The sequence below is a fragment of the Equus asinus genome, chromosome 4 (assembly GCF_041296235.1).
Source record: "Equus asinus isolate D_3611 breed Donkey chromosome 4, EquAss-T2T_v2, whole genome shotgun sequence".
NCBI lineage: Eukaryota > Metazoa > Chordata > Mammalia > Perissodactyla > Equidae > Equus > Equus asinus.
This window is the reverse complement of record NC_091793.1, coordinates 19,925,066-19,949,949: the sequence shown is the minus strand read 5'-3', so window position 1 is coordinate 19,949,949 and position 24,884 is coordinate 19,925,066. Positions and strand designations below refer to the sequence as shown.

General features: G+C 50.8%; 1 protein-coding gene across 9 annotated transcripts; it reads left to right on the top strand.

The window, feature by feature from the left end:
- The first annotated feature begins 949 nt into the window (after positions 1-949).
- Positions 950-23,673, top strand: SEPTIN3 (septin 3). 9 transcript variants are annotated; one of them, XM_044778749.2, is made up of 12 exons: positions 950-2,333; positions 9,340-9,531; positions 12,397-12,525; positions 12,979-13,060; positions 14,214-14,351; positions 15,644-15,761; positions 16,623-16,718; positions 18,382-18,481; positions 19,754-19,805; positions 20,094-20,187; positions 21,918-21,971; positions 22,365-23,673. In XM_044778749.2, the coding sequence occupies exons 1-11, from the start codon at positions 965-967 to the stop codon at positions 21,933-21,935; spliced, it is 2,388 nt and encodes a 795-aa protein (XP_044634684.2). In that variant the 5' UTR covers positions 950-964; the 3' UTR covers positions 21,936-21,971; positions 22,365-23,673. The 9 variants fall into 9 exon arrangements, with proteins under 9 accessions (XP_044634684.2, XP_044634665.2, XP_014723945.3 ...); XM_070506802.1 differs by lacking the exon at positions 950-2,333 and adding an exon at positions 4,772-4,905; XM_044778730.2 differs by lacking the exon at positions 21,918-21,971 and having other exon boundaries at positions 18,385-18,481.
- Positions 23,674-24,884: the final 1,211 nt, after the last annotated feature.

Here is a 24,884-nt window from a genome sequence, read left to right as displayed (position 1 = left end):
TCTGGGTGGGAGCCCCAAATGCAGACCCTGTTCCTAAGCCAAACCGGTCATCCCTCAGCCTCCTACCTGGATGCCTGAACTCCTATTTTGGTTGCTGCGGGTGGGAACCCAGAGCCTTCTGGCCCCTTCTGGAAGAGACAGCGGCAGACAGGCTTCCAATAACCACCGCCCTCCTCTGGGGTCCCCTAAACAAGGCCCCTTCAGACTTGGCAGTGCTTTTTTTTTTCACCTCTAGGCATTAGTGTTTTTGATAACTAATATAAAACTCAAGCCATTGAGGACCCCACAATTTTATATCCTGATATATTACAAGTCATTGTTAAAAATTATATTTAGAAATTATATTTGTATTAGAAATTTATATATGTATATTTAGCAATTTTTGAAATTATAAAGTGAACCTCAATTTTAAAAACTACTTCATACCTTAGTGGCTGTATAATATTAAAATGATAAATTATGCTTTAATTAACAATTACTGGGGCCGACCCAGTGGTACAGAGGTTAAGTGTGCACGTTCTGCTTCGGCGGCCTGGGGTTCACCGGTTCGGATCCTGGGTGCGGACATGGCACCGCTTGGCACGCCATGCTGTAGTAGGCGTCCCACATAGAAAGTGGAAGAAGATGAGCACGGATGTTAGCTCAGGGCCAGTCTTCCTCAGCAAAAAGAGGAGGATTGGCAGCAGCTAGCTTAGGGCTAAACTTCTCAAAGAAAACAAAAAACAGAAAACAGAAAACAATTACTCTATAGAATTTCATATGATTTAAATATTATGCATTTTAAAATAATGTCTTATTTTCCCAGACCCTGGCAAACACTGACAACTAAAAATTAATTTTCTGCTTAGTAAAGACGTTGTCATGCTTTTTATGAACTAGGACTCAAAGAAATGCAAGCTGAGCACCTCACCCCTTCGCGGGCCCTTCTCTCTGTTGATTCCTCAGGGGAAGACGAAAGACCTGGATGGACCACGACTTTGAGATGCAGCCACACAGAGCTTCCAGCCCTGGAAACTCCTTCTCTCGCAGCCACCTGCTGGGGCGCCCTGCCCGCCCCACAAAGCTCCCTGGAGGGGTGTCCCCGCTCATCCCTGTCCTCAGGAAGACCATCCGTCTGGATGCCTTCCCCCAGAGTCACATCTCACAGGCTTCCAGCCGACCAGGCCTTGGAGCCAGGGCCCGGAGTATGCCTCCACAGGACACTGATAATAGCCTTGTGCCCAGGAAGCTCAGCTCCATCTCCTTAACGCTCCGTCAGAACAGCCAGGCATGGTCCCTGGGCCCCCTACCCTCTCACTGGGAAGAGTTGCCCACCTCAGGCAGGGAGGCTGCCACTAAGGGAGGAGGGAGGCTGCCCACTCCAGGCTCACCATCTGTGACCCTGGTGCCAGGGGGCAGGGTCCACTCCGAGGGCGCAGGGAACCCAGGTGTGGCCAAACCCAGCAGGATGCCCATAGTGGAGAAGCCCTTGGTGAGTTCCTACCTGGCCCTACCGTTCCAATCCCGGTTAGCCCAGAATCCTCCGGGCCCTGCAGGGTCAGGCTCAGTGGGTCAGAGGCACCCTGTCCCAGTGACTGCCCATGTGCCTACTAGAGGTTCCCCAGGAAGAGGCAAGCCCAGGTCCAGGGGTATGCCAAGACCCCGGGTGCATCTGCAAAGGGCCACCTCTGCCATGGGGCCTGCGATGGCCATGGATTTACCTACTCTGGACACAATGAAGCCAGGCACAGCCAGACATTTAGCTACAATGGCCACCAACAGACCTAGGTTGGGTATCAATTTGGCCACATCAAACACATCCAGACTGGACACAGGTACAGAGTTCCCTGCTCTGGATACCAAACTGGGCACAGCCATAGCCTTGACTACAGCAGAAACAACTGAGCTGGGCGTAGTCACGGACTTGGTTACCCCAGAGCCAGAGAAGCTGGGAAAAGTCATAGCTACAGCATGCACAGCCAAGCCAGAGGCAACCACGGAGAGCACAACTGTGGATCTGGCAGCACCAGCCCCAGTCAAGCCGGGTACAGCCAGGCCGGACACAGCCATGGCTTTGGCTAGAGCAAATACAACCAAACCGGACAGAACTATGGATTCTCTTGCTCTCGACACAAGGAAGCTGGGTACAGCCATGGGTTCGGTTGTGCCGGTCACCCAAGACTCAGCCACTGGGGGGACCACACTGGATAGTGTCATTAACCTGACCACATCAGCCACCTACCCACTGATGCCAAGCAGAAGCATAGACCCAGCCCTGGACTATGCTACAGAATATGGTGCCACAGACCGGGCCACAGAGCCCGCCACACTGGACCTGGCCAGAGAAATCAAAGGTAAGTGCAAAGAGCTTGGCTGGGGATGCATGGGCCTGCTGTGGGGGTGGGGGATATGGGTCTGGAGATGGATTATGCTTAGATAGGTTGGAAAGGGAGGGGGAACTTAAGGGTCAGAGTCAAATGCACCGGAGGAAAAGGGAACGGGGCTGAGGGATAGAACACGGGGTGCACCCTGAGCTGGGTCCCAACCTGCCAGGTCGAGGTCAGGTTGAGGGAAGCCACCAGAAGGAAGGTTTATGGGGGTGACTTGTGGAGGAGCAATTATGCTGAGTCCTTCCTTTAGTATCTTCCATGGCTGTTTCTTTGTTGCCTGAAGAGCTGGAACAATCAGCCGATCTATAGCCCAGTCCAGCTTTAGCAACAAACCACCTACATGAAAACACAGACCAGCTCTTCAGTAAGCGATTTGTCTAAAAGTCATCCCTGTGGCCCTCTTCTGGATGTCAGTAGTGACCTCACCTGAGATTTTTTAAATCATGCACACTCAGCATTTTGGGAAAATAGCTGTTGCTTAAAAGGTGCCTCACCTGGAATTCTCTTTCTTGGCCCCATACCTCCAGTCCTTTAGTCCTGAAAGGTGAGTTGGAGACTTGTATATATGGAAATCCTACATAGAACTATAAATGGGTCAACACAAGGATTACAAGTTCATTTGGTCTCAGAGAGGCTGTGACATGGCTAAAGTCACACAGCTGGTTGGTGGCAGTAAGCTAATGGGAATTCAGGTCTTGGAATTCTACTTCGGGCAGCCTCATTCCCAACATTTCAAAGGCTAAGAGATTCTGGATCTGGCAGATGCTTGGAAGGCACCTGGCCCAATGCCTTAATTGGGTCTTGGGTTGTCAGACCCCTTTGCCTTGTGCTCTGCACACTGTCTGGGGAAGCTCACCCAGGCTTGGGTCTTCACTCCTCCCTCTGCGACCTCAGCTCTCCCTCCATCTTCAGCCCAGCCCTCCCTCTGGAAATGCAGATGCCTGCTGGACTCTCCACCCAGACATCTCTTGGGCATGTCCAGAGGCTGCCCTTCTCTCTGAACTGACTCCTGCCCTCCCTGATCTCCCTTTCTCAGCTGCAGGCACTGCCACACCAGAAACCCAGGTATCCTCGTCCTCATCTTTCTCGCTCCTCATCCCATCCAGTCTATTTCCAACTCTGTGGATTTACCTCCTCAGTACTTGGCTGTCTGTCCCCTTCTCTCCATCCCTCTGCCCAGTGATTCCACCACCTCCCCCCTGCTCCCATCTCCCCCAGGGCTCTCCCTCCTCCACACAGCTGCCACAGGGACTCATATTTGATGGAAGCACTTTTGGCTTAGCGGTCTTTGGTGACTCACCATTATCTTTCCTTAAAGTCCAGGTCGTTAGCCTGGCTTCTAAGGCTTTGGACTTCTCCAGTCTCTTAGCTCTATATCGCTGTCTGGAATTTTCCCTGCTTCAGCTGCACTGGCAGTTCTGAGTTGTCCCTCGACACCCCGCAGCTCTCACCTCTGGGTCTCCTCACCTCTGCTGCCCCCTCCCTACAGAGTGCCCTTTCCTTCTTCCCTCTCACTTCCATTTGCCTGTCCCTCTTGTCCCTCACTTCCCCCAAGGAATCTGCAGAAATCTCTCTCTTCCCAGGATGCCCACCTCCCTGCACTCACAGTACCCCGTGCCTACCCCATCCCACTGCTTTAGGACAGTCCAGCTTTCTGTCTCTCCCTTTAGACCTGGACCGCTTTGTGGACAGGGATGGTCATCCTCATCCCTGTCCCCCAGGGCCTGGTAACATGCTGTCCATTAATGTTGACTGAATGCATGAAAGATTTTTCTGATGGGTAAATTGAGGCTCAGGAAAGTTCCTGACCAAGCTCAAGGTCACAGGGCTCATCATTCCGGAGCCAGGCCTGGAACCCGGGCCCCTGACTCAGGGCTCTACAGGCGCCCGCGTCGGGGCAGGACAGCGCTGAGCCAGCGCAACATCCCAACCAGCGCGTGACTCACGCGCGCGCACCGCCGCCCGCTGCTGCCACCGGTTCCCCTGCGCCCCCCACCCCCGCTCCGTCCCAGCCAAGAGGGTAGGAGGCCGGGAGCGGGATCCAGGGGGAGGGACCAGGACTGGGATGCGAGCGCTTTTCCCCGCCCGGCATCCCGAGCCTGCAGGCACAGCGCCCCCGCGCGCTACACCGGCCACCCGTAGTCAAGACCGGGTGCCCGCTCCCGCGTGCGGACAGGCGGGGAGCGGGTGCGGGCGCGGGCGCGGGCGCAGGCGGGGGAGGGGCCCTCGGCGGGGCCGGCGGGCGCGCGGGTCACGTGGTGCGGGTGGCAGCGGCGGCGGCATCGGTGCGCGCGGGCAGGGGCAGCGCGGCGCCGAGCGAGCCGAGGGAAGTCCCGGGCAGGCGCGGCAGCGCGGGGCGCAGGGGCGGCGCGGCCCGGCCGCGGGCGGGGCGGGTGGGCGGAGAGCGCGGAGGGGCGAGGCCCGGCTGCAGGGGCTGCTTGGCCCAGGAGGAGCCCGCGCCCGGCTCAGCCTTGCAGCCCCGAGCCCTGAGCATCTTCCCGGAGGAACGGAGACAAAGGAGGATTCATGTCCAAAGGTAGGGCCGCCGGCCCGGCCACCGGCCACCGCCGACCGCCGGGAGGAGGCTGCGGCCCGGAAAAGCCCGGCTGGAGGTGCTACCAGGGGGAGGGTTGCTGCGCCGAGGAGCCCACGCGCGGTGACATAGGCAGGGACACACGCACACACGGTGGCACACACTCCAAGATATACATGCCCAGAGAGATGCACGCACGAGCAAGCGGGGAGAAACAGAGACCCACGGACACGCAAGCATGGACCCAGATGCGCACAGAAAGCCCCATGCTGGAGGACACCAAGAAGCACACACATGTACCCCACGCACAGGTATCAGGGCCACCTACAGCCAGACAAGAGACCCGTGCTCTGACACGGAGACCCCTTCCCCCACACAAGACAGGCGCACACCGAGACAGGCACCAGCTGGTGGTCTCCAAGGGAACTCGTTGGCCTCCGGAGGACTGGGATGGGGGAAGGGGGTGTCCCAGGGCCCTTTGCTCCAGAGAATGGGAAAGGACTAAGATATCTTTTGTGATTCTTTTTCTGAGAGCCAGAGCTGGAGCTGGGTGGACTGGAATTGCCTTTGCGGGTGGGGGCGGGGTCTTAAAGGCTGCTAGGGGCTGGGGGCTGGGGAAGATCTCTGGCTTAGGAAGGAGAAGACTCCCCATCCTCCCACCCCCACTAAGCCAAGGAGGCAGGTGCTATTTTGGAAAGGTCCCTCCCTCTGCTGCCACCTTCCCAACTGAGGGGTGGGGTCCCTGGGCCAGACAAAGACAAAGCCATTCATTTGTCTGTAAAAGAAAGCACCGTGGTCCTCCTTGCTTGGCATGGGGATGGAGGGGTCCTGTTTCTGTCGGGGACTCAGCCAGAGCTGAGTCAGGTGGACAATGCCTCTCCCTGGAGCACTGATGGGGCAGGTGGCTTCTGGCTGGGGATGCTGCAGACAGATCGCCTCCTCTCCAGGAGCCCTGGGAGAGCTGGGAGCCTCTAGCCAGGATGGCATACTTGAGCTACATCCTGCTGTGACCCCATCCTGAGCTCTCCCCCACACTTGGGGAGCCCCCCTCCAATCCCTGTTGCAGGGAAGGGAGAAGGTGTCTTTTAACAGAGTCTGACCCCTTAGCTGTGGCCTATACGATTGCCATTTGCTGGCTGGGGATCAGCTGCTATGCAAAGGGCACAGCATCTGAGGGAGGAGAAAGGTAATGGTTCTAAAATGACATCTGCCTTGCTGTGAGGCATTCATTCATTCATTCATTCATTCATTCATTCATTGTTGAGTGCTCCTGTTATGCTAGGTACATTGGGGCTCAGGGATCAATGAGACATGGCGCCTGCCCTGAAGAAGGCTGGAAACTAGCATATGTTCAATGCCAGGTAATTTACGTCTATGCTCTTAGATCACCTTCACAGCAACCCGGCAAGGTAGGTTCTATCCCCATTTTCCTGAGGAGAAAACGGAGGCTCATAGGGGTCACCTAGCCAGCAGTCAAGCCTGGGTCAGCTGCCCATTTGAAGGCAGCGTGGTGGGAGCAGAGGAGCTGTGGGGGCAGAGGATGGAGCTACACAATTCAACTCCAGAGCAGCATTTGTCCTGCGCCCTGGAGGTCTTTGTGTACTTGTCAGGCACCCTCACCAGACAGTGGGCCCTTGGGGGCAAGGACCTTGTTTAGGGTCCAAAAGCGTCCTTGGCATTTAGGGTTTGGCTGGAGTAGGCTCCCATTTGACAGCATATGAAATGGCCTGGATAGGATGAAGTGAATGAATGAATGAATGAATATATATGATGAGTACTAATGTACTCAGGGGGCCGAGGCAGCAAAGGAGAGGGGCATCACATCAGACATGAAAGCAGAGGCTTTCCTGAGGGGTGGTACTTGGGCTGAGCGGTAAAGAAGAGTAGGACTTAGCCAAGGGCTGGAGTGGGTAAAGAGTCTTTCAGCAAAGGCTGGGACAGAGTGACCCACTGCACATTTGAAGGACTTTTGGCTGATGGGTGGCGGTTGTTAGCATGTGACTGGCATGTAATTGGCATGGGGTTAGAAGGGGCAGCTTGCCAGCAGGTGCTCTATACAGTGTGCACATGGGTGCCAGTAGGTGCCTGCTGGAAGAATGAAAGAGATCTGCTCATGTCCTGGACCTGCAGCAGGCCTGCCATGGCTCCTAGAAGTTGCCTGGGAATCTGATGGGCAGACGGCTTCTTGCAACCAGGGTCTGTCTTTTGGAAATGATCTTTTAGAATGCTGTAGTTGACAGGCAAGGGCTAAGCAGACCATGGTGAGGACACACATTTTATAAGAATATTTACAAAAACTCCCATGAATAAATAGAAGATTCACTTTCTAGGGCTGTAAAATGGGGTAAGACACCCACCTCCCCCTCATCACCCACCAAATGCACACATAGATGGATCTATCTGACAACACAAGTTGTGGAGACCAAATGGGCTCAGCTGTGGCGGCATGGGGACCATGGAAAGGGCCAGCCGTGTGAGCAGCTGGGCAGGGAAAATGGGGCATTGACTGGCCCCCATTGCAGGTGTGTTGAGTGGGGCCTGGGAGCCACGTGTGGAGAGTGGAGGAGCAGGCCAGGCTGCTGAGAGTCAGCTGCTGTAGGGCTGAGCCAATCTTGCTACCGTCTGGAGCTGCCTGGCTGGCAACAGCTTCCTGGGAAGCAGGAGGGAGCCACGCCAGGCCCTGGGGAGATCCCGAGGCTTTGTCAGATTTGGCTGTGCCTGGGAGTGACAAGGGCAGAACAGTTTCCCATTGGGAGAGAGAGTCTTGCCAGGACCGGTGGAAGGACCAGGCTTTGTCAGATTTGGCTGTGCCTGGGAGTGACAAAGACAGAACAGTTTCTCATTGGGAGAGAGTCTTGCCAGGATCGGTGGAAGGACCAGGTGGTGGGGGTACAAGAACAGACTCCTGGCTGGGTTTGGGGGTGGGAAAGGGAGGCACTCCTGTCCCCTCTCCCTCTTGCCCATCTGCCGCTCCATCAGTCTTCCCTGTAAGCCTGAGACTCTGCAGGGCGGTAACCATGAACCATAGGATTCTAGAATTGCTGAGCTGGAAGGGTCCTCAAGAGAGCATGGAGTCCAATAACTATGCTGTGTAATTAGCATCTGGGGCACCTCCCTCTCGCAAGTGCTTTCATATGCATGGCTTCATTTCCCCTCCTGACAAACCAGTGGACTTGAAAGGGGCAGAGACAAGAGGGTGTGGAACTGTGAGGCACTGTGCTGGGTGCTGCTAGGCATTGTACCTCATGCAATGCTCGTCACAGCCTTAATCACCATCCTAACGGTTTTACAGATGAAGAGGCAGGCTCAGAGGGGAGGTGGTTCGCCCAAGTCCACAAAGCTGGCAAGAAGTGGAGCCAGGCTCTTTCCACTTCACCACACACACCCATTTTATGGATGGAGAAATGGAGTTGCTCTATCCGGAAACTCATCCTGGTGGGCAGTGGCCTGATGAGGAACCACACAGGTTTCTCTTGTGTGTGAACATACCCATGATCTCCCAGACCTAGAGGGACGTTTGCCTTTCCTTCAGCCTCTCCTTTCTTCTGCCATCCACCATCCCAAGATACACTATGTCATCTTAGGCAAGTGACTGCTGCCATCTGGGCCTTATCCCCTCTCTCCTGGTCAAAAGGGGAGACTTATTCTTCCCATAGATTTAAAACTATGGCTAGGAGGGTGTCTGGGGCTCCTCAGAGCACAGGCACCCCTACTTTGCAGCAGTGCTCATGGAACAGAGGGGACATTGAGGCTGGGAGACAGGAGTGGTGCTCACGCTGCAGAGAGGGGATAACCCTATTTTCTTCTAAAAGACAAAGCAACTGAGGGAAGTGGCAAACAGTCAATAGATGTTAGGTCCACTATCCTAAAAGGTCTTTTCTCTTTATTTGGGGGGCAGGACTAAGGTTGGAATAACCCCAGACATCTCTTAGACCAGTAGTTCTCTACTGGGGCAGTGTTGCCCCTAGGTGACATTTGGCACTGTCTGGAGATATTTTTGTTTGTCACAACGAGGAGGCTACTACTGGCATCTACTAGAGGCCAGGGGTGCCACTAAACATTCTGCGGTGCACAGGTGAGCCCCCACGATAATTATCCAACCCAAAATGGTCAATAGTGTCAAGGTGGAGAAACCCCTGGATCAGATGCACAGATATGGTGCTTTGGAGCAGTGAGGTGCATTTGAAGTGCCCCAGCAACTGGAGAATCTGGGCACTGGTCCACATTGTGCATCTGACTTGCTTTGTGTTCTTAGGCAAGTCCTTTCCTCTCTAGGCCTCAGTCTCTTCATCTGTGAAATGAGGGACCTGTACTGGATTTCATCTAAGGTCCCTTCCAGTCCCAACTCTGTATGATTATGTATCAAGAGAATAATAGTGTGGCTTGCATGTGACCTCTGCTTTCTTCCAGCCCACTCCTCCCATCTTGGCTTTTCAGGGCTCCCAGAGACCAGGACGGACGCAGCCATGTCAGAGCTGGTGCCTGAGCCCAGGCCTAAGCCAGCAGTGCCCATGAAGCCCGTAAGCATCAACTCCAACCTGCTGGGCTACATCGGCATCGACACCATCATTGAGCAGATGCGCAAGAAGACCATGAAGACTGGTTTCGACTTCAACATCATGGTCGTCGGTATGGAAGGCCGGGGGTGGTCACCGGAGGCCCTGGCGGTGGGCAGCACTGAGGATCCCATTTCTTTCCCTGGGATGGCCTCAGCCCTGGCTTCTCTAGGATGAGCTCTTTCCAGGGAAGATTTCATTGTGTTGATCACAAAGGCCTGAACTTCTCCCCTCAAGGCTAGCTGATCCAGGGATGGGAGCTTTGGGTGGATGGTCATCCTGGCCCCATCACCAGCTGGGTGTACACAGGAAGCCTCTAAGCCCTGCTCAGCCTGCTTTCAGGTGTGTAGCATGGGGGAGTCATCAATGTCCTTTCCCACCTCCAAGAGCTAGGTGGCTTCAGGATCACAGCTTGAATATCAGATGAAGGATGGTCTTACTTCTGAGCTTTTGTAGCGCTTTAAAGCTTAGAGAGCATTTCCAGGATATGGATTGGTCACTAAGTAGTGTCACTGGGTCACAGAATGTAAGAGCCAGAAAGGAGCTTTGCCCAATCTCAATGAGATATTTACTCAGTTGCTGAAACAGAGATCTGGGCGTCATCCTTCTTTCTTTCTCCTTTATCCCCCAATCCAGTCATCAAGTCCTGTCCATTTTACCTTGTAAGTATCTCTCAAGTCTGTCCATTCTCTTCATTTCCACTGCTACCACCGTAGACTGAGCCAGGTCTCTCACCTGGATTGCCATGGCCACCTGACCCAGTGCTGCTCAAAGATAAGGAGCTGGGCCAGAGTGTAAATCATCTGGAAAGTCTTGCTATAAAAAACATCATCTGAACCAAACAGTGTGCTTGGTGGCATAGTTGATTTACTTTCTGGTGCAAACTTCTTATCTCAAGAACCAGTAGCTGATGGTTCATGGACCTCACAGCTGGGCCATGGGCCACAGTTTGAGTGGCACTGACCCTCCTGGTTCTCTCTCTCCTTTTCCTTTCAATCCATTGTCCATCAGTGACCAAATAATTCTTCTAACCTGCAAAACTCATCAAATCACCCATCCTCCTTAAAATCCTTCAATAAGTTTAAGGGTTTAAACTCCTAGTCTGGCCTACCTCTCCATGCATCTCCTACCACTTCCCATGTAGCATTCTACTTCACACTTATAAGGAACAGTTCTTCTGGATTTGCCATTCTCTTTCCTACCCCAGGGGTAGGAAAGAGCATATGCTGTTTCCTCTATCTAGAACTCCCATCCAGCTTCTCATGGGTCATTTGAAGTCCTTCTTCAGGTTTCAGCTTATTATTGCTTCTTCCTAGAACTCCTCCTTGATCCCAGAGAGACTGGATTAGATTCCCTTCATTACACTGTTATAATACTGTTATCTCTTTCATAGTGGTTATTATAACATATCGTAATTGCTTATGTTTTGGTCTGCCTCACACTAAATGGCTCCTTGAGGATGAGGATGTCTTGCTGCCCCCACTACCTCCAATTCTAACACAGCACTTGGCACTCAAGAATAGTTAATGAAAAATGACCTTAGAAAACATCTAGACCAAGAATGGCAAGCATAAGACATGTGGGCCACTTCTCTCCCCAGCAGCACCCGTGGCAGACATCACTGATCCATCATGGCACACATTCAGTACTGAGCCCATTTGTAACCTTTTTAACATATTGGTCTGGGTGGCTACTACCAGTTGATAAGTTAGAATGAGAAATGCACCTTATTTGTCCTCCCTGATCTCATCCAGTTTCCTCCTTCCCTGCCATCTTATCAGTAAAGAACCTAACGCCCAGAGGGGCAAACACAGCTGGTCCTAAGGCCTTCAGAGAAACAGCACAGTTGGGTCTGGAACCTTAGGCTCCTGTCCCCCAGCCTGGTCCTTTTCTTAATACACCCCAGGAATGCTCTAGACCAGTGCTTCGTGGTCTTTACTGTCCGTATGATTCGTCTGGAAGTCCTGTTAAAAATGCAGATTCTCAGTCATGGGGCTGGGGTGGGGCCTGGGATCCTGCATTTCCTGCAAGTGATGTCGATGCCACTCATCAGTTGCAAGGCTCTCCCGTGTGAGTTTTGTGTTCAGTAAAGTTTGAGAAGCACTGCTCAGATCAGTGGTCTTCAAACACTTTTTAGCTGTGGAACTCCTCTGTGGAATGAAATCTGCAGAACTGCATGTGTAAAACAGGTCAAAAGGGAGGCATCGTGAAGGAAGTGGAGGTGAGGGGCTGGCCCTGCCTGCTCAGCTTCTTCCTCCTCCTCTCACAGTACCCCCTCAGGCATTTATCTCTGCAGGACACTAACCGCTACATTAGAATAAAGAGTGGATATGGAGCCGAGAGCTTCCTTGGGTTCAAGTCCCTAGTCATGTGTTATTTACCTATGTGACCTTGCACATATTTTATGTTGGACGGGGATTATTCTCTCTAGGACCACCTCACCTGGGGATAAAGATAGGTCTGCCATGGGATTTGCAGGACTGATATCAAGGCAAATTTTGCTAACAGATGTGAAAGTGCATATGCACTATGAGGTTGTATCAGAATGCAAAGTAATTGTTATTACTTTTAGTATTATTAAAGACCAAAAACTTAAGTCAAGCAAAAATAGGACAAAAATCTGCTATGCTAGACAAATACAGAGGTTGTCTGCTTTCTCAATGGTCCTGAGGCTCCAGGAAGGAGAGAATGTGAAATCCAACTGACATTTCCCCAAGTCCTTCTCCGTGATCAGTCATGGAGGGAAGCAGGAAGCAGAAAACCATTGCCACCTTCCTGCTCTCCCAGTTCAGCCCCTCCTCCCCACTGTGAGCCCTCAAACAAGGGATTAGCCTCGATCACAGCCCTAGAATTCTGTAAGCTCAGGGGAGAAATATTAGGCTCAGGAGGTGGACATGGGGTCTCTCTGCCTTCTCCTCTTCCTCTTGCCTTTCTGTAGGCCAGAGTGGGCTGGGCAAGTCAACACTGGTCAACACGCTCTTTAAATCCCAAGTGAGCCGCAAGGCCTCCAGCTGGAACCGGGAGGAGAAGATTCCCAAGACAGTGGAGATCAAAGCTATCGGGCACGGTGAGGACCAGGCAGGGACCCCTATGGGCATTGTGCAGAGGGGCCTCTGCCAGAAAGGGGAAAGAATGGGACTTATTGGGGAATGAGACAAATGACAGGCAAGTTCAAGACAGAACAGAATGAAGCCCTAAACTCTATACAGCCACGTCCTTAGAGAAAGTTAGTGCAAGTTGAGAAAAGGGAGGGAGGGGAGTTAGAAAGGAAGGAGTGGGGCTTGAACCCGATGGTAAAGCATGGGTGGGATTTACACGGGCAGAAAGCAGGGTGGGTGTTCCAGGTGTGGGCAACAGCATGAACAAAGGTATTGAAGTGGGGAAGACCCTGAACTTGACTTTTCCAATAATTGGTCCTGAAGAAGGAAGGAACCTAGGTCTCCCTGGGTGGTGGGTGGCAGGGTACCTGGCATGAGCTGCAAGAGTGACCTCCCTGGTGCCTTTTCTGTTCATCCCCCAGTGATAGAGGAAGGCGGTGTCAAAATGAAGCTGACCGTCATCGACACTCCGGGCTTTGGAGACCAGATCAACAATGAAAACTGGTATATGTCTGCCTGTGAGATTTCTGCCCTAAAGACTCTGCCAGGAAGATACCAAATGCGGTGCAGATTCATTCACACTGAGGACCACCTGCGCCCTCCATCCTGAGGGGTTAGGCGGGAAGATTTGCTAAAGGATGGGAGAGGGGGTTTGTAAGGAGACAAGGGAAGAGGCCCAGTAGGGCCAGGTGTCCGGATGGAGGGGACAGTGCGGAGGGAATTTCAACCAAGGGATTGCGTAGAGGTGGCAGCAGATCTGTCACAGTTGGCAGAAGGGCAGGGCAGACAGAACCAGGGGAACTGGGTTGTGAATCCAGGCTGACCTGAAGGCTGTGGCAGAGAGCTTGGCCTGTGGCCCAGATGTCATAACCCTGGACAAAGAGAGCAGGAGTGAAAAACAGGAGTGAGGGGAGTCTCCATGAGGAGAGAGCTTCTGGGAATCCACAGAGCGAAGCTGCACTCAGCATCTAGCCAAGAAGGCGGTGAATAAGCTGCTCAGAATGAGATGGAAGGTTCCAGGCAGAAGTTTGCTCCCAGATAGAGATGGAGACTTGTATCTCTGTGCGCCACAGACAGGCAGGGCTACCAAACAACTCAACTTAGAACAATCTTAGAAAAGTGACTGGTTGCCCTCTTCTCTGGTTATATGCATCCCCCTTGATAGAGGAAGGTAATAACAATGACAGTAGTCGTGATAATAATGAATTGTTGCCGTGACTGAGGCTTTCCTATCTGCCATTGCTATAAGTACATTTGTTCTTTCTAATCCTTACATGAATCCCTCCAAGCTCCTATGGTTAGTCCCATTTTACTTATGAGAAAACAGTCTCAGAGAGGGGCAGAGACTTCCCCAGAGCCTCCCAGCTAATAAGTAATGGAGGTGGCAAAAGTGTGTGTTGCTTTCTGGCATGGGGTGAGGCTCTGCAGGTTCCTATAGCCCAGTCAGAGGGCCAGTTCCCCCGGGGAACTCTAGCCTTGCTTGCAAGGAAAGTCATCCATGGGGGCAGAGGGAGAATGGTCAGCAAATACTCTAGACCCACCAGAGGAGGTAGGAAATGAGAAGGATGTGAGGGGACTGTTACTTGACCATGCCTAAGATGAGCTCCCAGGGCCCTGTCCTTCTGGGACATCCATCTGCTTTCTTCCCACCCCCCAGCTGGGAACCCATTGAGAAGTACATCAATGAACAGTATGAGAAGTTCCTGAAGGAGGAGGTGAACATTGCGAGGAAGAAACGCATTCCTGACACTCGTGTCCACTGCTGCCTCTACTTCATCTCCCCCACAGGACACTCGTATGTACCAGTCCCACCCTCATTGCTGGGCCTACCTCTGGTTTGCATCATCTGTGCCCATTCTATAGTGGATAATCAATACCTGGTCTCTGCTGGGGAGGGCCAGGTGGGCCCCAATATAGTCACGGCCCTGGGACCTTGGGACTCCCCAGACTTTCCCCAAGAAAGGCTGGTTTTCTTGCTAGGAGAGTAAAACTGACCAACATCAGCCCCTGTGCTGCCCACTGGTGTTCCAGCACCATAGCTTGACTGTGCCAGCAGCGAGAAGTTGGTGTATGTGAGCAGAGGGCTCCTCGTTTATTCAATAGATACCTGCTTTGCACAAGGCTGGGGTAGGGGGGCAGCAGAAGGGTGAAATGGGGAGGGTCATGGCTACTCGATTGGCTAGTGTTTGGGGTGGGTGTTGGACCCAGCTGTGGGCATTTGGAAGGTGGAGCCAGGTATCTAGAGATGAAGGTTGGCCACAAGTGGGCATGGTGGGAACTCTGGTTGTGAGTAGCAAGTGGGGCTGTGTGGTAGGGAGCACCAGCAGAGGATGGAGAGATGCAAGTGGGGGAGCAGGCAACCTTCCTGTTGGGGGAGGTCTTATAATTTATTACTAAGCTCAGCCGCTGGGCCAGAGTTCAGTTCCTGAGAGGATGGCATAAACTTTGGAGGAATCAGGTACTCAGCAGGTATTGAAGGTGGGGCCCAGGAACTCAATAAAAAGGCTAGCTTTATCCCTCCCTAGAACCTGGACCCAAGGTCAGAGCAAGGCATCAGGCAGCCTGACTTAATGAGTCCCCTGGACTTTGAACCAGAGCCAGACTGGGGCCTAGAGCCCTGGGGGAGCTGGGCCCTCAGATGGAGAAGGGGCAAGGCCCCCAGCTGGACACCTGCAGGAGTAACTGGGGGCTGGGAGGAGGCCCGTCAAGAAGTGCTGTCCTGTAGGCTGAATAAGACACACACAAGTAACCACGACACAAGGACATATGGGTGGGAATGACAGTCCAGAGCCATTCCCAGGAGAAAGAAATCCCTAAGTCAGAAAAGATGTTGTGAAGCAGTGGTTTGAGTTGGGCTTAAAAGGGGGCAGGATTTGAAGAGAAAGGGAGATGGGGGACCATGTGTGGGCAGACTTGGGGCCTGGTCTATAGATGGTGGGTGTGTTTCAGAGGAGAGGGAGCAGCTTCTTGGCTTCGGCCAGGTCCCCAGCCCAGTCCTCCTGTCCCAAGGGTGGCCCTGGAGTGGTGGCAGTGGCTGAGTCGGGGAGGGCAAGGTAGCTCTGATGCCCTGACTTCTCTGGGCCCCAGCTTGCGACCTCTCGATCTGGAGTTCATGAAACACCTCAGCAAAGTTGTGAACATCATCCCTGTCATTGCTAAGGCTGACACCATGACCCTGGAGGAGAAGTCTGAATTCAAGCAAAGGGTGAGAAGGCCCCCTCCTTCTTTTCCTCTGCCCATCCCTCCTTCCCCTCCTCCGGTCCAAGCCATCTCCTATCCTCCATTATTGTATCCCTCACCCTCCCCTCCCTTCCCACTCAGCTCCTGCTTAACTGTTAAAGAGGCTGGGCTGGTGGTGTCTGGGGACCATGAGGAAGGGAAGTTAGTGCAGCCTCAGGCTGCCTTCTTTCCACCCTCTGCACTTACCTGCGAAGACCACTGAATACGTAAATCACCATGAACGTGAGAAACCACTCCTCAACGTTAGGTTGAAGGACTAGACTAATTAATCAAACCCACTAGTCCTTATTGGTATCATCTATAAGCTCTGCCCTGTGCTGGATGCATGGGGGATGGGGATGGGGGGATGCGAGAGAAGTATAAAGACAGTTGCTGCCTTCAAGAAACTTACAATCAAGTAGACCACTGAAGAGGTCCTGGATGGCTTCTTGGAGGAGGTGAGACTTAAATCAAGTTTTGAAAGAGGGCAGACAGAGAGGCTTGGGGTCAGGGGACTCAGCTCGCTTCCCTGCAAACAGGACTGTGACATGCAGCAGCATGAGCACTGTCCATGTAGAATTTGTGCTGTTTGTCTAAATCCTAATCTTACGAACCCTGAGATGAGGAACCTGCACCCCCACTCTATCTCAAGCTGGGCTGTGGTAATGGTGTGACTGGGGCTTGCTTTTATTCAGCATGTTCTTGCTGCCCAGGGCCTCAGAGTTCAGAGATGACTGGGGATTATCAAAAGCTGCATTCATCCCTCTGACTTCAGTGCATGTGCACACACACCCCCCCCCCCATTATCTTGACACTTGGCTACCTTGCTTTTCCTCCCTGCCCCTAGGTCCGCAAGGAGCTTGAAGTAAATGGCATTGAATTCTACCCCCAGAAGGAATTTGATGAGGATTTGGAGGACAAAACAGAGAATGACAAAATCCGGGTAGGTGCCTGGGGCTCTTGTTATCACGCAGATGCCCCCTTGGTCCCCTGGGATGTGTATCGTGTACTGCTTCTCTTTCCAACCACTTTTCCCCTTCTGTACTCCCTGCCTCACTTGCCTGATCCAGACCAGAAGTGATGGGAGAGGATGAGGACTAGGTGCCCTGGCCAGCACTCTGAACCCTGCACCCAGAAAGCCAATGCTGCCATCCACCCCCAGACCACACAAAAGCCTCTTCTTCCCCCACAGGGCCAAGCAGAACCAGAGTATGGGGGGTAATGGAAGGGCACAGGCAGGAAAAGTGTCAGGCTGGGGTCTGAGGCATCTATGCTGTAGTCAGAACTCTGCCTCAGTTTCCCCCTTTATGAAATTCAGAAGTCAGACTAGGTGAGTAGCTTATAGGCTTTTTTTTTTCCTCAGAAGAACCTTTTTTAAAAAATTAAATGTCAGACAGAACTCTAGTATCTAAAACACAAAAACAGAGCTGCTTTGGCTAAGTGACACAGGGCCCAGAGCCCTGCCTTCTCAGCAGCCCCTGTGATATCTCCTGGGAATCTCAAGGCTTGTAAACCATTGATTGGCCTATGTGATGTCTAAGATCTCTCTCAGTTCTCAACTTCTACAATTCTGGGATTCTCCATCAGAATCCTGAGCTCTAGGCTGGGCTTTGCTACTGACCGCTGCAACCTGGGGCTAGTCACTCACTCACTTTGCTCTTGAGTCTCCTCCTCCTTACGTGTGGTCATCTAGTGGGAGCCCCTTATCTGATGTGGTTGAGACAGGTAGTTGGTCAGTTAATTGAAAAAAATCAATTGAAGTGAAGAAATCATTAAAAATATGATGCATACAAATCTTAAATGTTTTAAAATAAATATTCATGAAATTCTTAAGTTAAAATAACAAAACATATATCACATTCATTAAACGTTATTTTCACATAGAGGCAAGCCCTCTTCTTTGAGGATAATTCCACTTTTAATGCAAAAGCAACTCACCTTTATCAAGTCTTTCTGAAACATTCAACTTCATTTGCAGAGAAACAACTCTCCACACTCATATATCCTTAGCTTATATAGTAGTTAATTTGTCCAATTACAATAACAAGTACACATCAGGCAAATAGATTTGGGGACAAACAGCAGGCTCTTGGTGAACATACAGCCCACCTGGTGGAGCAGAGGAGCCTATGGACATCGGACAGTGGCCTTCGAGCTCTGAGAGGTCAGCGGATGCAGGTAGCAGGTGTGATGGGAGACAGTGTAAAGCATCAGTACTTTGGCTGTCACCTGGGTGGGTATCACTTAAGAGAGGTCTGTCTATCTTAGCTAGCTCACAGAGTTGTTCCACATCAAACCAAACCTGTGTTAGAGAGCTGTGAAAGGTATGAAGCATTCTACAGTTGAAGGAAAGCTGACTTACTGAGGTTAACCAGCTGGGCAGGGGTACAATCAGGGTTGGACCCAGGACTTCGGACTTCCAGTCCAGTGCTCTTTTTAAGAGACAAGAGCCTTGCCATTACCATCAATGGGATCAGTGAATGAGCATCAGAAGGGTGCAGTTCAAGGCTAGGAGCCTAGGACCGTATGCCATTATGCTCTGGAGGCCCAGATTGCAAGAGGATGATGTGCACACGTGTCTCCCTTGTCTTTCTGCCCCCCTCCAGCAGGAGAGCATGCCTTTCGCTGTGGTGGGAAGTGACAAGGAGTACCAAGTGAATGGCAAACGAGTCCTTGGCAGAAAAACTCCCTGGGGGATCATTGAAGGTAATTCAATGCATCTTCTTGAAGAACTGGCTGCTGGTCAATTATGCTCACTTATTAAGCATGTATAGGTCAAGGCACTGTCCTAGGTTGTAAGAATCAAAATGAATGCCAGCCAGACCCTGCCGTAAGGAGCTTACTGTCTAATGGAGAAGATGAGACTTACAGGTAGGAAGCAATAAAAGACCGATTTAGCACCTGCCTGGGAGGCACTGACTCACATGTCAAAGGAGTTCAGAACATGGAGAGATTAATAAGGACTGGAAAAACCAGAGAAAGGTTTTCACATGAAAGGGGATGTGATCTGACTAACTGCAGAAGGGTTGTTCAGATGTTGCCTTTTTTGTTTTATTATGAGTGGATGTGACCTTGGGAAGGTCATAAGGATTCTGCAAGTTTTCAAAGAATTGCTTCAATGAGCTCATTAATACGCTCACCCTCCGAGGGAGCAGGCTAGCTGTGACTGTTGTCAGAACATTGGCGCTGGGGCACTTGAGTCTCAGGCAGGTTAAGTATCTTGCGCAAGATCACATGACTTGTTAGTGGTGAAACTTGAATTTCAGACCCAGATATTTTTATTCCAAAACCAAGTTCATCCCATTGTATCACATTTGTCACATTTATCACATGTCGTCTCTCATTTTCCTGTGACCCTTTGTTGGGATTTTTTTAAAATAGCATTTTCTCATCGTCTGCCTTGAATTGGAATTATTTATGAGAATGTCTGTCCTAGCCATTGGATTGTGAGACTAGAGAGTTCTTGTCTTAATCCTCTTCTGCTCCTACAGTCATTGGCAAGTGATATGCAAATAGTAGGCACTCAATCTGTGCTGAGTTAGATTTATCATGTAGTACGTGACCTTTTTAAGATGGTTTGATTGTCATTTTCTATGTTTGTTATTGTCTTCCAATCAGATTATAAGCTCCTTAAAGATAGGAATTGTGTTTTAGGCCTTGGGCAAGTTTCTTAGTGTATTAGTTTCTCTGTTTCTCTGTGTATTAGGTTCCTTTTCTATAAAATGGGAAATATAATAGTCCTATTAGCTATTATTCCACAGAGTCTAGAATGGTATTATGCCATTGTAGCTGCTTAATAAATATTTGTCCAATGAATAAAATCCTATGCACTGAAGTGCCCAGATGAGCAAACCTCTAGAGGCGTCACAGCAACCAGTCTGTGGCTCTCTCCTAAACGCCTGCATGACCTGAACAGATGTTCGCCTGCTGGGCGTTGCTGTGTTAGTGAAATGGCTACCTGTTTTGTTTTGTTCACAGTGGAAAACCTCAACCACTGTGAGTTTGCCCTGCTTCGAGACTTTGTCATCAGGTAAGATGCACTCCTCCCTCAGATGGCAGGTTCAATTATTTGAGGTCAGGAGGCTGTTAGTTTAGATCCACTTCCTCAGTCTCCAGGTCTCTCTGATAGAACTTTCTGCCCCAGTTCCAGCTCCCATCATGAAGCAAAAGGGGTTGAGAAGTATCATGGGATCTCTAGAGTGGGTCCCAGTGATTGGGTCCAGGCCATGGGAGCGATGTACTAACCTCAGATGTGGTCACCTCTTCCTCCCCCGAACCCTAATCGCATCCCTCTCTCTTCTCACCCTGTGTCCTTCAGGACCCACCTCCAGGACCTCAAGGAAGTGACACATAACATCCACTATGAGACGTACAGGGCCAAGCGGCTCAATGACAACGGAGGCCTCCCTCCGGTGAGCGTGGACACAGAGGAAAGCCACGACAGTAACCCATGATGACCCTTTCTCTGTATCATCACACATACCCACTTCTCCGCACACACACATCCCAAATACCACCACCAACCACCTTCTTCCTTTCTACTCTGTCCCACAGGCCTGTCTGGTATTTGTGGAGCATCTTGTCTACAGTGTGTGTGTGTGTGTGTGTGAGAGAGAGAGAGAGAGGGAGAGAGTGTACCTCTGTGTGTGTGTGCGCAGGGCTGAGGTATTTTCAGTGCCCTCCCTGGAAAGTCCCTTGTAAGTTTGGTTCCTCCATGGCTGTCCATTATCTGTCTCCTTTCCTTGTGTCCCAGAACAAAGCCGTGTGCCTCACTCAAGAGGTCTGGGGGAGGTTTCATTTAAAAATGATGGGAGCAGGTGAGCCCCAGGTAACTCTTTCTTTTCTCTGAACCCGCCCACAGCCTGGGACTGTGGAGATGCTCCAAGGACAGGCTGCGGAGCTAGACTTGGGATGGGGGTGAGGAGGTTGGGGCTTAACCCTCCCTGTCAGCCCGGGGTGGTCTGGGGTGAGGCTGGGACTTCCTGGGAAAAGGAAGGTCAGGGAAGAGCAGAGCAGTAGGCCGGAGCTGGGCTCCTGCAGAAAGAACTAGTGTGTGGAAGTGGAGAAGAGAGCTCCACCCTTCAGTCTGTGTTGCCTTCACTGTCCAAAAGCTACCACCTGTCGCTGTCACAGACTGCTGCCTTCCACATTCACTTCGCCTCACTTGCCTCTGCTCCCACTTTCTTTCTTTTCCCCTTCCCCTCCTTTCTTCATCCTGCCCATGTCTGGACTTCCTTCACTTCCTTGTAGACTAATCCACTTTAGCTACGTTTCTCTATGTAGGATTGATGCCCAGTCTACTTCCACAAATGACTTAGGCCACCTTAAAATAAAATCACAGCTGAAAGCATAGGACAGTGCAAACTGAGATTGTGAGACTACAGGAGGATAGAGAGGAATGGGCAGGAAAGTTCCTTCTGTCGATCACTGAAATTGGCCCTGAGCTTGTGGGCAGCCCAGGCAAAGGAGGAAACACTGCGAGGTATGTGGTTCCCAGTGTTCAGTTAAGGCAGCACACTTGCTGGTCAAGTGAGACAACCCTCTTTTTAGGCATTAAGTTCTAGAAGAACTGAGTCTAAAGAAGTATCAAGAACTATATACAGTATTTATCTTTCTTGGTGGTTTGGCTTCAGAGACAAATTTTAAATGACACCTCCCTTTTCTCCATCAGGATTCTTCCTCCTTAAAGCTGGCTTCTCTGTTGCTCCCTTCTTCTCATCCATACTTGACCCCCTCTTTCCTTCCATTCTGTTCTCTCTCACTCTTGTGCTGAAGCTAACTACATTTTTGTCTGTCTGTCTGTCTCTGCTTTTCCCCAATTCCTCCTCCTGACTCCTGTAGACATTCCCAGCGACACCCACAATCAAACATTTAGACTCTTCTTGCCTTTCCCTTCAGCCCTGTATTTATTAATGCATATATATCCCCTGTTTATTTTACAAAGGTTACTCTTTCTCTTCTAGTTTGTAAAGTGGCTGAAATCTGGGGCTGGAGAAACAATTTGCTCTTAGGCAAGGGAAAACACCAAGTGATAACAGTTTACAATAACCTCATACAACCTCCTGTCCTATCTCCTGGTCCAACCTTAGGTGTTTTAATGGTCCTCTACAAATCCCAGCATTTATAGTCCCTTATCACTCAGGTGCTAGGAAAACACTAGACTGAAGACCAAGATTCACTAGACCAGGAGAAAGAGGTGAGTGATCAGATTGCCAGTGACCCCAAACCTATGGTCTCAGTCTTTCCTGGAAGCTCTTTACCAAGTTCCTCCTGCCTCCCCCACAAAGTTATTCCAGGGTAGGCACCTGTCAGCGCAGAACAGCAGCGGGGTTAGAGCCCAGAGGTTGCTACCTTTCTGCAGGATCCCTTGGCTTATACAGGGAGCAGTCCTGTATGGAGGCATGGGACTGGACACCTAGGACTAGTGGGGAAGGTCTCGGGTGGGGGTGGTGGGCGTTGGAGAGGCTGAGTAGGAGAATGATGCTGGGCGCCCCTGAGCCATGATCTCAGCCTCCCTGGAGAAGCTGTTTTATATGTCTGCTGCCAGCTGCTGGTCTCCACACCTCAACCGTTCTCCACCCCCCTGCAGGGAGAAGGCCTCCTGGGCACTGTCCTTCCACCTGTGCCAGCCACCCCCTGCCCCACTGCTGAATGAAGGCCATTTCAAGCGCTGCTTCTCCCTCCATTCCTCTCAGCTGTATTGCTGCGGGGCCATGCCTTTTTTAGTGCTGTGCTTGTTCAGCCCATCCCCTCAGCCCCTCTGAGCCCTCAGTAGGTGGGAGGGGCCAGCTGCCTCTTTAGGACAGTTGCTTCCTCCATTTATCCAAACCACCCCTCTTCTCCCAGTGGAAGGGAGTTCTTGCCAGCACTGCCCTCCTCCATCGTCTGTGTCAGCCGGTCCCAGCCCATCTGTAGGGTGAAAGAACTCATCAAGAGCTTCTTCTGCCCTTGCAAACCCATACCAGCTACGTGTAGCCATCTCCAAGGGAAATGGCATTGCTCCCTATCCATTCATCTGCATGAGCTCCTCTTGGCTGTCTTAAAGGGTCAAGAAAGCAACTTTTCTGCTTGTCAGATTTGTGGACGTCAGCTGTGTGAGCCCCGATGTGGGACAAAGGTGTCTCCTTCATTGCTTACAGCTTATCTGTAAGGATGGGTCACTACAGATGTGGGGGAGCAAGGGCTAGGATCCATTTTTAAAAATCACCACTTGTGGCTGGCCCAGAGTGCGGTTTCACACCCTCCCCACGCCATAATGCAGCCACTTAGGAAGAGTGGTTTTCCTGAAGACACATTTCTGGAGTTAACTTTCTTATCCTCAAACTTAAAAAAAGAACCAAACACAGACAAAAAAACTCCAGAAATCCATGAGATGTGAACTCTAGGAAGAAAAACATCCTTCTGTCCACTTAGCAATAAGAGGGATCTCTTCCCACCTACCCTGACTATTCCTACCCCCCACCTCCACCCTGTGAATGTGAGTAATGAATTTACCTGGCCACAGTTGGTCACTGTAGGCTAGTGGAAAATACCCAATGGAGGGCAAAGCCCCCATCAGATGCATGAATGTTTGCGAATGTCGGCTGCCACTGCCCCACACACTGTGTCTTTATGGAATCCCCTCCCTGCCCACCCACTCCCCATCTCCACCTGGACACAACTTGCTCAAAGGCTGGTGACTTGTGGGCCATTCATCTACAAGTCCTGATGGAGCAAGAGGCCCAAGCCTAGGGGATGCAAGAACGACCCATTTCTTAAATGTTACCAGTCCCAGCCAACCTTTTGGTGACATTATGGTTAAATTTCCCAGTTGAAAACAAGCCAACACTCAAACTGGTTGTGTAAATGTTGCTAGACTTTATGTGTTGTACAACTAAACATTGCTGTTTGAACAATAACTGTCTGGCCTGTGTCTTATTTGCACTCCTCATTCTTTGGCCAAATCAGCTATTACATCATCTCACCCATGTGTAGAGGATGAGACAGGGACCATCTTGGTAAGAAGAGGCCACAGAAATTAGACATGGAAAACATTTAGTGAGGTCAGCTTGTCCTCAGTTGGCATGAAGTTGGACCCCAGTCCTTATTCCCTGGGCTTTTGTATCCAGAATGAGTGATGGAGCTCACAGTTGACCCTGAGGGATGCAGTGCTCTGGGTAGCCTGTCTCTTTCAAGGAAAACAATGTTTATTTTTCGTAGCTTTTCCTCTTCTTTCCAGAAGGCATAAAAACCAAGTCTATGAAAGCAGTGGACCCATCTTGCCTAGAGATCTGCCTATTTTACAGTGAATAAGAGTTAAGAATTTAAACTTAATGCATTCATTTCTCTCTTGTCTTTTTTGAACTTAAAGCAATCCTTCCTCTCCTTGAGGTTCCTGCTCTCTTCTGTAGCTAGCAAATAACACACCTCTCACTTGTACATTATTCCTCTGAATTTGAATGTGATGACCATATATGCAATTGTGTTTGGGACCTCAATATTCTGTAGGGTGAGTGCACGGTATAGATGAACAGTGGGGGTTCAAGGCTGGAGCAAGGTAAGTCAGGAGGTTCTTGGAGTCATTCAAATAAAATGATGAGGGCCTGAACTAGAGTGGAAATGCCACACCACGATGGAGAGAAGTGAGAAGATTTGAGCGATAGAGCAGTTTTGTGAACTTAAAATGTCACAGCTGAGAGAAACCTAAGAGTTCTTCTAGTCCAATGCCTTCATACAGATAGGGAAACTGAATCCCAGAGAGGATAACTGTCTTGTCCAAAGTTGCACACTTAGTAACCAGTGCAAGATGGGGACCAGATCTCAGTGCTCCTTCCTCTGCTTCACACCATTCCTATTGCATTTCATTTATTCTATAGTCTTGTACTTATATATATATATTTCTGAAATCAGAATACAGCTTACAACTGATGACATGCCAGTTTATTTGCCAACTTTTCTTCTTAGTGGTACAGTTAAAAATGGTGCATCTTATAACTGACAGCATCTCAAATTCGATGAAATACAGTAGTCCAGAAGGTGTTAACATCCCCTTGTTTGAAGCTCTCTGGTGCTATTTGTGAAGTTTAAAGGAGATAAGAACATGGACAATATTTTAGTCTTCAAAGCAATT

Excerpts from the sequence above, each read along its gene's own strand:
- SEPTIN3 (XM_014868459.3), top strand. The coding sequence starts at position 965 with ATGGACCACGACTTTGAGATGCAGCCACACAGAGCTTCCAGCCCTGGA. Across the intron at positions 12,526-12,978 it reads GATCAAAGCTATCGGGCACG|TGATAGAGGAAGGCGGTGTC; the intron begins GTGAGGACCAGG and ends TTCATCCCCCAG. Across the intron at positions 14,352-15,643 it reads ATCTCCCCCACAGGACACTC|CTTGCGACCTCTCGATCTGG; the intron begins GTATGTACCAGT and ends TCTGGGCCCCAG.